The following is an 11,977-nucleotide window of genomic DNA, read 5'->3' as shown; positions in this document are numbered from 1 at the left end:
CAATCCACCGACCCACATCCATGAAACCCACTGATCCACAGGCCACAATCCAATCAGACCACACCCACAACACAAACCCAGCACAAACACAAACACAAACTCAGCACACATACACAAATCTAGCACAAACTCGGCGATGATGGGGCTCGGGTAATAGATCGGCGATAAGGCTTGGGGAGATGGGGTCTCGGCCTGCTAGAACCGCTCAACCCGCACCCACCAAAACCGCTCAACCCATGGCCACCAGAACTGAAGGCCAATTGACCTGAGCACCACCTCTGTCGGCGAGCTCGCCGACGAAGCAGAGAGGAGATAAGGGAGGCGTTAGAGGAAAAAAATGAGAAGCCCAATCCAGTTTGGATTTAAAAACCATGTGTCATGCCGTCCAGTGGGCTTCGCTTGATCAGCCCTCAATGCTCCTACTCTAGCTTTGTGATGAATAGAACAAGATTATTTATAGGCCATGGAGCGATTGGTTGAGCCATGCTTGGTGTTGCTGAGCAGGTCATACACCTTGTGCAACTTAAATTTTCTGCCTACAACTGTCTACTCAACTAGTCAAGGCCTTCGTTGGGTGGTCTTGGTGTCCTTGGAAAGTTTATGAAACCTACTTTCTAGAGCCTCCACATGTTGTGTAGTTTTGTACAATGATCCGAAGGTTATAGTCTCCTGTGAAGTTAGGTAGTTGGTGAGGCAATATTGACCCAATCATAGATTTTTGTCGGCTTTCCATTTTAGTGCGAAAGACCTGATAATCCAAACTTCCTCAAAAAAATCGGGCTTAGCCAAGTTGTACAGAATTTTGACTAGTTTTTTGAAGTACATGCCTTTTGAAATATCATTAAGCAATTTATGGCAACTTAGCGCGCAGATTTAGTACCCCAAGATGATTTTGGGACTTACAATATGCTTTTCCTAATTTTCAGATTTTTCACATAAAATTACCGACAATTTGAACTTCCATGTAAAAATTCTGTTTAACCAAGTTGTAGAAAATTTTGCATGGTTTAAGAAAGTTTTAGAAAATTTTACATAGTTTAAGAAAGTACATTTTTTTCAGATGAACTATGTGTGGTTCAAAACAACTTTGCATGGAATGGTTCTAGTGCAGACTGATTTTGAAAAAGAAATCCAAGATTTCCATAGAATCCATCCACTTTCATGCTCTTAATTAACGACCTTCTTGTTGTCCGTTTAACTCAAATGACTTATCATTGCAAAGCTTTAATAGTGCCAAAGTTGCACTTACAATTTCTTGACATGAAAAGTCATGATCACTACAACGTAACCTGAACCAGTTTTGATTATTTTTTGTGAGTGTGAGTGGGTCTTTTGGAGTTTCCATGTCCAAAGCATATAAGATCAAAGTTTTTATTTTATTATTATTGTTTTTTTCTGTGATCTTTCCAATAGTTTCCAGTTTGCATCGATTCAACAACGGTTGGCCCTGGTTTGAGCCATTTTCCCTTAATTTCATGATATTTTGCTTGTTCCAACTTTGATTGTAGCCTGCAAGTAGTCGTTTTGATTTTTGATTTTTTTTTTCGTTCTTTTTAGAATGGAACCAAATTCACGCCAATCAGACAACAGAGCTCTAGTTAGATTTTGGTCAAAATTAGTCAAATTTGCAGTTTGACCATAAATCGATAGAATATACTGGTTTGATGCCTAATCTAGGTAAACAAGTACGTTTGGACCTTAGAAAACCCCTAGCCAAACTTAGACAAAGTTGGTCAATCCTAGGGTTTGGACATGAATTGATGAAATTCACTGATTTGACACATAATCACAATAAACATGTACATTTGGACATCAATAAACCCCTGGTCAAATTTGTTCACAGTTGATTAATCCTAAGGACTGTAATTTGAAATTTGATCGGTCAAATTTGGTTGAAGTTCATTAATCCTAGGGATTGTAATTTGACACAAATAAATTTTTCCTCCATTATATCAGGGCAAATTTCTAATTGATTTAGGCGAAATTTGGGGATAGTGGGGGTGGTTGGTGTACAAAACTGGTGTTAGCTAGCGGCCGGTGCATGTTGATACTCGATAGGGATATCTGTCCAAAAAAGAGCTCCGCTGTAAGGTCTTGCCTTCAACTTATAATATGGAATCAAAGTTTTTAAGAACTAGCAATCAATTAGCACACGTCTCTTACATGTCTTTTTTTTTTTTTTTTTTAATCAAGGTCCCCACTCGAACTTGACAATATTGGCGCTTTAGTTTGCATTTATCTATAGCTTAGTTACCATAATATGTGGGAAATTTAGTAGTCATTAGGGGATTTGCAAAGAGTTATGTTACAGCCATGGTGAGACAAACTAAAATAGAAAATCTGCTCAATAAACTTAAGTATATTGTAGTGAGCCTGAGAATAAATTCCATCATATGGGAGGAGATGTGAGTTTTCAACAATTTGCATAATACACAAGTCTCTCCAGTGTCGGCTCCAGGAATTTTTTCTAGGGTCTTTCTTAAGAAGCATAAATTACACAATCTAATAAAAAGAGATCATATATTGATAACAACAACAATAAAAAAAACATTCAAATACATAAAGTTTACAATTGCATTCTACGAGTTTTCATATTTTGAAATTATTAATTATTATTGTTTAGTTGTTTTATTAATTTGTTTGTCTTTTATAAACTATAATTTGTTATATTGTTGTTTCATTAATTATAAAATTATTAATTGTTGTTTAGCTTAACATAGTAACATAATTTAATTTATTGTTTATCAGTTGCTTCCCCCAATTAATTATTGGTTAATTAAATGATTGTTTATTAGTTGCACTATTGCACTAGCACACAGCCACACACCTCATGTGCATTTACCTCGGCCCCATGTCCCCATCCACCCCCCCAATTCAACAGACAAGCCCCAATGCCCCACAGCACCCAATCACAATACTAGAGCCAATCAGATAAAGCCAATTAATTGTATCTCACCAAAAGACCGATCCGATCTGATGTGTTCCACCGTTCTGGAGCTCGAGTTTGAGGCCTGATCTAGCGATCTCCTTCTCCGTCTATTGGTTGTTGTCGTCCTTTCAGTGGCGGCGATCTCCTTCTCCATCCGTTGGGTTAGGTTTTTTTTTTGTTTAGGTTAGGTTTCTTTCTTTCTTTCAACATCTATTAGTGTTTGGTTGTCCATTGGTAAGTTGGTTTCTGATTTCAGTTTTTTTTTTTTTTTTTAAAGAATCCATGGGTTTGCTACCATCTATAATCTGTTGGACTTGCCGTGGGCTTGATGTTGGGCTTGCCATCCGTTGTTTTTTTTTTTTTTTGAGAATCTATGGGCTTGCCGCTTGCTCTGTTACAATTTTTTTTTTTTTTTTTTTGCTTGAGCGTAGAACAAATAAAATTTTTTTTCTATTTGAGGATGTTCCTGATTTTGATTGAAGGTGTTCCTAACTTTTTTTAAAGGGTAAACAAATAAAAAAAAATTAATTATTATATTTTTTTTTTCAGGTCAGGGTGTTTTTGGGAACACCCTAGACTAAACATAGTGCCCCCACTGAGTCTCTCAGCTATTTGTAAGCCTAGATCAAACTTCACACCTAGTCAAAGTTCCTTCTAGCCCTACTCCCATTAAATACGGAAGCAAAAACAAATAAAAAAAAATCTGGCTCCTAATTAAATGTGTGATGTGCTACATTTTTATTATGAAAAATGTTACATAATTACGTGCATAATATTTTTACAATAATTTCATAATAAATTTTAGGTGTTAAGTTATTATTGGTGGGACAAAAAAATAATATGTCAATGGTGATTCATATTAGAATCAGTAATAACATGACAATCAGGATTTATTCTGAAAAATGTTGTGTTGTAACATTATTCTTTATTTATCTCTTTCAATCAGAAAATGTAACATAATACTGCTATATAATTTCTAGGATAATTCTTTTTTTTATTAATTTTTTTTTTTTGGATAATTCAATATCTTAGGAGTGCAAAATATTCTACTTCCCAAATATGGTAAAATCTTTCATAACATTACCTTTCCATTCCTCTTGTCAACCTTCCACATTCTTGTCAAAAATTGTCCAACAGAAGACAAACTAAAAAAAATGCAACATCTGCAAAAGAGAATAACAAATTAACAATACAGCAGGAAATATTTGTTCACCAAAAAAAAAAAAAAAAGTGGAGTTTTCTAACAAGCAAGTCATTGTTAATGTACCAATGCTCAAAAGAACAACCACATGCCTAAATCAACGCACGACCTTCAATGATCTATTCTTTGCTCATTATAAGAGCATTTACATTCAGTCTTCTATATGCCATGTGTTGGTATATTTTAGCATCAAGATACAAAAATAGCCCATTACTTGATCTTGCAAAATCTTACAATTGCAAAAAAATTTGCAATTGTGCTACAGTGCCATCCTAAATGTATGATGACATTGTAGCATAATTGTAAACCAAAATATTTTATTTTATTTCTTTTTACCTTTTGTTTTCTCGCACTTCTCTCTCTCTCTCTCTCTCGCACGCGTGCGTTCAGAGCTTGCGCTAGAGCTGGGTTGGATTCTGAGTGGTCATGGCATGGCAATTGACGTGGTCACGACATGGTCACGGCGTGGCAAAGATTGGTGTGGGTTTTGGATTGGTGTGGATTGGTGGAGATTGGAAATCATGGTGGCGTGGGTTTGGATCAGTGGGCTGTGTGGGTCAAGTGGGGTTGTGGTGTGGAGATTGGTGGGTTCTCTTGGTTATTTTATGGTGGTTCTTCTAGGTTTGGGTGTTGTGTGTGGCTTCGTTAGTGGCTTCGATGGTGGCTCCATTGAAGGCTTTGATGGTGATTTTTTAAAAATTGGTTTGCTGGGATATGTGGGGTTTTGGTTTGGTTTGAATGGTTTGATGGGTTTTTTATAATGTGGTTTTGGCTTGATGGTCCAATGGGTGGTGCTAGGATATGTAGGGGTGGCAGTGTGTTGTTGGGTGGCATGGTGGTGGCTATTGAGACTGTGGTGGCCGTTGTGGGCAATTGTGGTTGTTGTGTGTGTTTTTTTTTCTTGGTTCCTTTGGTTTGTGGTCGATGCAGTGGTTTTTGGTGTGGTTGTTTATGGTTTTCTATGGTTTTTTTTTTTGGTCGGTGCCTAGAAGTAGAGGGAAAAAGAGAGGAAAAGGAAGAGAGAGACAAATAGTAAAAAAAAAAATTTAAATAAACTGAAAAAAATAGAGTTTGAGATGTTAAGTATGTTGTAAAATAGTATGATATAAATGATAAAATAACTCTTGGTGTGTGTTTGGCAAAAATTATTTTTGCCAACTTATTTTACTATTCAGCTTATTTTTGCTACTAGTCATAGGGCCCACTTCACTTTTTGGTACTATTCATAGGTCTCACTGTACTATTTTAACTAACTTTTACTTTTATTTATAGTACTTTCAGCAAAAAAAATTCAGTTTCAGTAAAATAAACAGATCCCAAACAGACCCTTGATATGGTAAAATGAGATTTTTTTTTAACCAGATGTAAATGCTCGTAGACCTAACTTTAAAATTTTGGCTAAAGAGCTCTAAGAACAAGAAGCATTAATGGACATCTTTGCTTTGTCTCACTTAGTATATTGTAGAGAATCTGACAATAAGTGTCCGTTTGGTAAAAATTATTTTTTTGCCAACTTATTTTACTATTAAACTTAATTTTGTTACTATTCATGGGTCCTATTACACTTTTTGATACTATTTATGGGTCCTACTGTACCATTTCAATTAATTCTTACCTTATCTATTATACTTTTAGTAAAAAGTTTTCAGTTTCAGCAAAATAAGCAGATCTCAAAGAAATCCTAAATTGCATCATATTGAATGAACCAAACTTCACTCCTAGTCAAGGTTCCTACTAGCCTTGGTCCCATCAAATGCGAAAGCAAAAACAAATATTAGGCAAAAATCTGGCTCCCAATTAAATGTGGCCCTATTTATTTATTTATGACATGGCCTCATTTATTTAAGAGCAATGTTATGTTTACAATATTTTCACATAATTTTATGCTAAATCTTAGATACTAAGTTATTACTATGAAAATGTCATGCATGTAGTATATTGTGGTGTACTTTTATGTTAGAATTCATTTTCCTTTTCCTTGGGTGTGTTTGTTTCAAAAAAAAAAAAAAGAATGGAGATTGTCCCACGTTGCTTAAGAAAGTGTATTGTGTATAATATAATTTTCCCCAATCTCTTTTAAAAGTTACCATAACTTTTGAGTGCAATTATAGTATACCTTTGTGTTTGTTGTGTGTAAAACTCTTTCTCTTCTTGTGTTTGTTTCTTTAAAAAAAGGGTAATAATGGATCTACCAATATTCCTTAATATTCCATAACTTCAAATCCTGGTGCTTACCTTTCCACTCTTGTCAACCAAGGGCGGTTTGATTTATTGGGGGGCCTACCACGAAAACTAAAATTGAAACCTTTTATATATTTAAATATAATTTTTAAAAAATAAATATTATTTAAACTCTACTATCTTGTTTTAGATGCAAAATTATTACTAATAAGCATGAACAATGTAGATTTTTTTTAGAAAGTCTTTAGACACAAAAAAAATTGATAAAACTTTCACACCTATTGATATAGTAGATTGATAGTGGTAAGTAAAAGAGTAATATGTGGTGGACCTAGATAAAAACTAATAAAAGTATGTCAACTCAATTATTGTGGAAAACGTTGTGAATTTTTTTTGTGTATTGCTCTCTTTTTTTAGATATGCTATATTCACAATATTTTTCACAGCAAATCCTAACTGTTAAGTTGTTACTGGTTCTAATTTGAACTCACTACTGAAATTATTTATTTTGCTATCAACAAGTAAGAGTCTTTAATAACCTACCACTTCAGATTCGTTGTTAAAATATTGTGAAAAATATTGTAAGCATAACATTTCTCTTTAATAAAAAAATTTACTTCACGTAATGGCTAATATTTTTTTTTTGAAACGGAAACATATCATTTAATTAATTAGAAAAAACAACATCCTGATACAAAGCTTCCCTAACTATTGGAGGAACATCTTCCATCCAATACAGATCTTGACTAATGTTTCTAGCAAATTGAGCTAACTCATGAGCCACTCTATTCCCTCCACGCCTAGTACATTCAATCCTAACCCATTGCAAGTTCCGAACCAAATGATGAATATCCCCAACAACATTTCCAATCAAAGAAAAATCATCCTGCAAAGCCGAAACAGCTTTCATGACAGAAGAATTATCCCCTTCAATGACAAGTTCAGAGAAGCCAGCATCAATGGCAATTATTGACTTACACTGTCGCACTTTTTCTACTAGTATTCCATAATTTCAAAACCTGGTGCTCACCTTTCCACTCTTGTCAACCTTTCACAATCTTGTCAGAAACAGTGGGCGCGAGGCCACCAGCCTGGGTCAAGAAAGAACGACCACCGGCCTGGGTCAACGCATGACCTTCCATAGTGTAGCCATTGCTCATTATAATAGGCCTAACTTCAAAATGTTGGCTAAGACTAAGTTCTCTAATTAAGAACAGAAAGCAATGGACATCTTTGCTTTTGTGTTGTTGAGTTCCAGTTTGCTTCCTTTGTCCTTTGTACTGTCGGATGCTGCTGACAGCATTTCAAAATCCGAATCCCTCAGTGAGGGCATAACCTTGGTCTCTAAAAATGAAAGCTACGCTCTTGGGTTCTTTCGTCCTGGTAATTCCAGTAACCGTTACCTGGGAATATGGTATAACAATATCCCAGTTAGAACGGTTGTTTGGGTAGCAAACCGGCTCAATCCAATAAACGACTCGTCTGGCATGTTGATGGTAAACAGTTCAGGTAGTCTTGTTCTTCTCAGCCAGAATAGAACAGTTGCTTGGTCGGCAAACTCAACAAAACAGGCCCGGAATCCAATAGTCCAGCTTTTAGATTCCGGAAATCTAGTATTAAGAGAAGAGAACGAAGAAAACCCAGAAAATTATTTGTGGCAAAGCTTTGATTATCCTTCTGATACTTGGCTACCGGGGATGAAGCTTGGATGGGACTTAAGGACTGGTCTGGAACGGCGCCTAACTTCTTGGAAAAGTCCAGATGATCCATCTCCAGGAGAACTGAGTTGGGGGGTTGTACTTCATAATTACCCTGAGATATTCATGAACAAAGGCACCGAGAAGTTCTTCCGGACCGGACCATGGAATGGCCTTAGTTTCAGTGGTTTACCAGTCGTAAAGGACAATCCAGTTGTCACCTACAATTTTGTCAACAACAGCGATGAGGTATATTTCATATACAATTTGATTAATAATTCTGTAATCTCAAGAGTACTTTTGAACGAAACTTCGTTCTTATATGAGCGCCACATATGGGTATCAGAAGATAAAAAATGGAGCCTGTACTTATCCGTGCCAAATGACAAATGTGAAGGTTATAATTTATGTGGTCCTTACGGAAATTGTATCATTGGTGAGTCACCTATCTGTCAATGTGTAGAAGGATTCAAGCATAAGTCAACAAATACATGGAACCCAGATGAGTGGTCTAAGGGATGTGTACGTATTACCCAATTGAGCTGCGAGGATAAAGATAAAATTGGGTTTGTTAAATTTGTTGGGCTCAAAATGCCAGATACCACGTATTCCTGGGTAAACGGAAGTATGAATCTTAACGAATGCAGAGTCAAATGTTTGAACAACTGTTCCTGTACGGCTTATGCAAACTCAAATATTATAAATGGAGGAAGTGGCTGCGCCATGTGGTTTGGGGATCTAATTGATATTGGACAGATTGCAGCTAATGGGCAGGATGCTTATATGCAGGATGTATATATTCGAATGCCTGCTTCAAAGCAAGGTAATAGGCCTATGGTCTTTATTGCTCTTTAATTTATATTTTTACATGCCATTGAAGCTATAATCTTTGTTGTTTCCATCTATTTTATTGCACTACTAAAATATTTTTGCTTTTCTTCTGCAAAGTCGATCGTAAAGAGGAGAAAGACAAGCAAAAGATGAAGGTTATAGTAATAGTTGTGGTCGGAATTGCGGTCGTTTTTGGGGTGCTCTTGACTACCTACCGCATAAGCAAAAGGACAAACTTCAGAGGTAATATTTCTCTCTGACCCACTTTGGAAAAGATATTTTAAGATTGTTTAATTGAACTTCTAGAAACGTACAAAGCAGCTAATAAGATGTTGAACAAGAAAAGCTAAGAAGTTTAGCCATTTGATCTTAAGAAAAATAATGTTAAGGCTAAAATATGTTGTGGCCTAAAGCAGGGGGGCCAAGAGGTTGACTCAAGCTAGTAAATATAGATGGGCTGAAATTTGCTCCAAAAAAAAAAAAAAAAGATGGGCTGAAATGGCCCATTGAACGAGAATCACAAAAAATAATCTAAATCTTGTTTTGATTAGGATCATAACCGTATATGTAAACACCAATTTATACTATTTTATGCACGATTTCCAGTAAAGTTGGAAAGGCAGAAGCTAGCACAATACTTATAGTGAAAAACCACATAGCATTTCTTCTAGTTAGTTGACTGTAGATCAAATATTCAAGGAGGCACCTTAATTGGAGTGCACCAAAGGTTCTAGTTAATTTACACAGATCTGCCGTTCATGAACGAAACCATATAGGAAGAAACTCAAAATTTTAAAGCTATTGTGAGTCGCAGCAGTGAATTATCGATTTGGAATGTAGAGTCTCGGTAGAATGGTTTTTGGATCACCTAATTAATTTATTTGATTTGAAATCAAATAATAATTATGTTGTATAATTAACTAGTTGATCTAGACGGAACTTAACAAGTGCCATACTCTTATTTCTTATGTATAATGTGAAGCTCATGTTGATCTTCGCAGAGAGAATCGAGAATAATGTGATGATAGACCAAAACATTGAAGGCCAAAGTGAAGACATGGAGGTCCCATTCTTCACCCTGGCTACCATAGTCATTGCCACTAACAACTTTTCAAGCTATGACAAGCTTGGTGAAGGTGGCTTTGGACTTGTATATAAGGTAACTTTGCAGCAAGCTTTTTTAAAGATCACAAAAAATAAAAAAGCAATTCTCAACATTTTCAACTTCAATAAAATCAATTTGAAAATGTGAATTTTCAGGGTACATTGATAGATGGAAAAGAAATTGCTGTGAAAAGGCTTTCACAGAAATCTGGACAAGGATTACGTGAGTTTAAAAATGAAGTTATACTAATCGCCAAATTGCAACATCGAAATCTTGTTAGGCTTTTGGGATATTGCATTGAAGGGGACGAGAAAATGCTAATCTATGAATACATGCCCAATGGAAGCTTGGACTCCTTCATTTTTGGTTTGAACTTCATGAATTTTTATTACCAAACTTCATAAAAAAATTTATTGTTATTTAAAGAAATGCCAATTTCTTGTTTCATATTCAAGTTAAACTTAGTATTAACATAAGTGAGAAACTTTTCAGATCAAACGAAAGCTAAAGTTTTAGGTTGGTCTATGCGCTTCAATATTATCTGTGGGATTGCGCGAGGGCTTCTATATCTTCATGAAGATTCTAGATTGAGGATTATACATAGAGATCTCAAAGCAAGCAATATTTTACTTGATAGTAAGATGAATCCAAAAATTTCTGACTTCGGTATGGCTAGAATCTTTGGTGGAGATCAGATTGAAGGAAACACAAATAGAGTCGTCGGAACTTAGTACGTATTCTTAACATGTTTTATTGTTGATATTTTTTAATCAAAGATTTTCATGCTTAATGATGTGTTTGCAGTGGTTATATGGCACCCGAATATGCCATTGATGGCCTGTTCTCAGTAAAATCTGATGTCTTTAGCTTTGGAATATTGTTGTTGGAGATAATAAGTGGAAAGAAAAATCGAGGCTCTTTCCATCTAGACAATACTCAAAACCTTGTTGGACATGTGAGTTCTCAAAAGATTTCATCCTCTATCTTATTACATATAATGATACAAATAATGATAAATAATTTTAAAATGTCTTAGGCATGGAAATTATGGAAAGAAGGCAGACCTTTAGAACTGATTGATACTTTCTTAAAGGGCTCTGTAATGCAATCGGAGATTCTACGTTGCCTCCATATTAGTTTCTTATGTTTGCAACAACATCACAACGATCGACCAAATATGTCATATGTGGTTATGATGTTACACAGTGAGAGTTCATTACCTGAACCCAACGAGTTGGGTTTCTTTGTAGGAAAAGAATCAACTTCATCAAGCAATGGCCAATCATCCTCAACCAATGAAATTACTGTTACCATGTTAGAGGCTCGATAGTCAAATAGCATATCAATTGCATTTTATAATATATCTTACGAGTGATATTTACATCTTTACATTTTGTATCATACACATTTGTATTCTCCATGTATGCAACATCAGTCTTACTATGAGAAACCGTGCCCCTGTCTCGTTTTGAATTGATTGCTTTAGGCTAAATTGACATGAATGGGTGGAGTCATATTATTGCCTCTCAAAATGGAGATTCTACTAATTACATTTTTCCCTTTAGATTAAGGGTTTTACAATGGAAAACTATAATTGAAAAATTCATCATTTTATTGATTTGGGAATGAATGTACATTGATCATAGGAAATTACATGGCTATGGTCCTAGATAGAATTAAGATAAAATAGATGGCTTTGTTTCCTAGTTACAATGTAAAGATTGAAAATTTCATGGACAAGCATTTGATCTACTAACTCTTGATCTAAGCTTAGAGGCTATGTTATAAGATGGGAAGGTGTTAGGCACCCACCTTGCCCAGTAAATTGGTCTTCTAAACTATAGTGGCCAACATTTATGTCATATCATCCAAAATATTATCAATCAATTGCTTTGCTTGAATTTAATGTGTGTGCATATGAGAAACCCTAATTTCATTTTTTAATCACTACATTTGGATTAAAAAAAGTAACCTCCAGTGAATGTGTGTGAATGGTGATGTCATTGTGAGAGACCACAAAGGTGCCCTCAAAA

The 11,977-nt window shown here is 35.3% G+C and overlaps 1 protein-coding gene across 1 annotated transcript; it reads left to right on the top strand.

Annotated features, from left to right (window-relative positions):
* Positions 1-7,518: 7,518 nt before the first annotated feature.
* On the top strand, positions 7,519-11,459 carry LOC115994406 (G-type lectin S-receptor-like serine/threonine-protein kinase At4g27290). The gene is made up of 7 exons (XM_031118544.1): positions 7,519-8,831; positions 8,957-9,082; positions 9,841-9,998; positions 10,100-10,310; positions 10,437-10,674; positions 10,749-10,899; positions 10,981-11,459. Exons 1-7 carry the CDS (start codon positions 7,535-7,537, stop codon positions 11,272-11,274), a joined length of 2,475 nt encoding a protein of 824 aa, XP_030974404.1. The 5' UTR covers positions 7,519-7,534; the 3' UTR covers positions 11,275-11,459.
* The last annotated feature ends 518 nt before the right edge of the window (positions 11,460-11,977 follow it).

The sequence above is a fragment of the Quercus lobata genome, chromosome 6 (assembly GCF_001633185.2).
Source record: "Quercus lobata isolate SW786 chromosome 6, ValleyOak3.0 Primary Assembly, whole genome shotgun sequence".
NCBI classification, from domain to species: domain Eukaryota; kingdom Viridiplantae; phylum Streptophyta; class Magnoliopsida; order Fagales; family Fagaceae; genus Quercus; species Quercus lobata.
Note: the sequence above shows the minus strand (reverse complement) of the source record. Positions and strands in the feature narration are given on the sequence as shown.

What these genes read in the sequence shown, in the direction of transcription:
- LOC115994406 (XM_031118544.1), top strand. Translation starts at nt 7,535, where the DNA reads ATGGACATCTTTGCTTTTGTGTTGTTGAGTTCCAGTTTGCTTCCTTTG. An exon ending in GCTTTGGACTTGTATATAAG is followed by an intron (nt 9,999 to 10,099) that starts GTAACTTTGCAG and finishes GTGAATTTTCAG; the next exon opens with GGTACATTGATAGATGGAAA. An exon ending in AATAGAGTCGTCGGAACTTA is followed by an intron (nt 10,675 to 10,748) that starts GTACGTATTCTT and finishes ATGTGTTTGCAG; the next exon opens with TGGTTATATGGCACCCGAAT.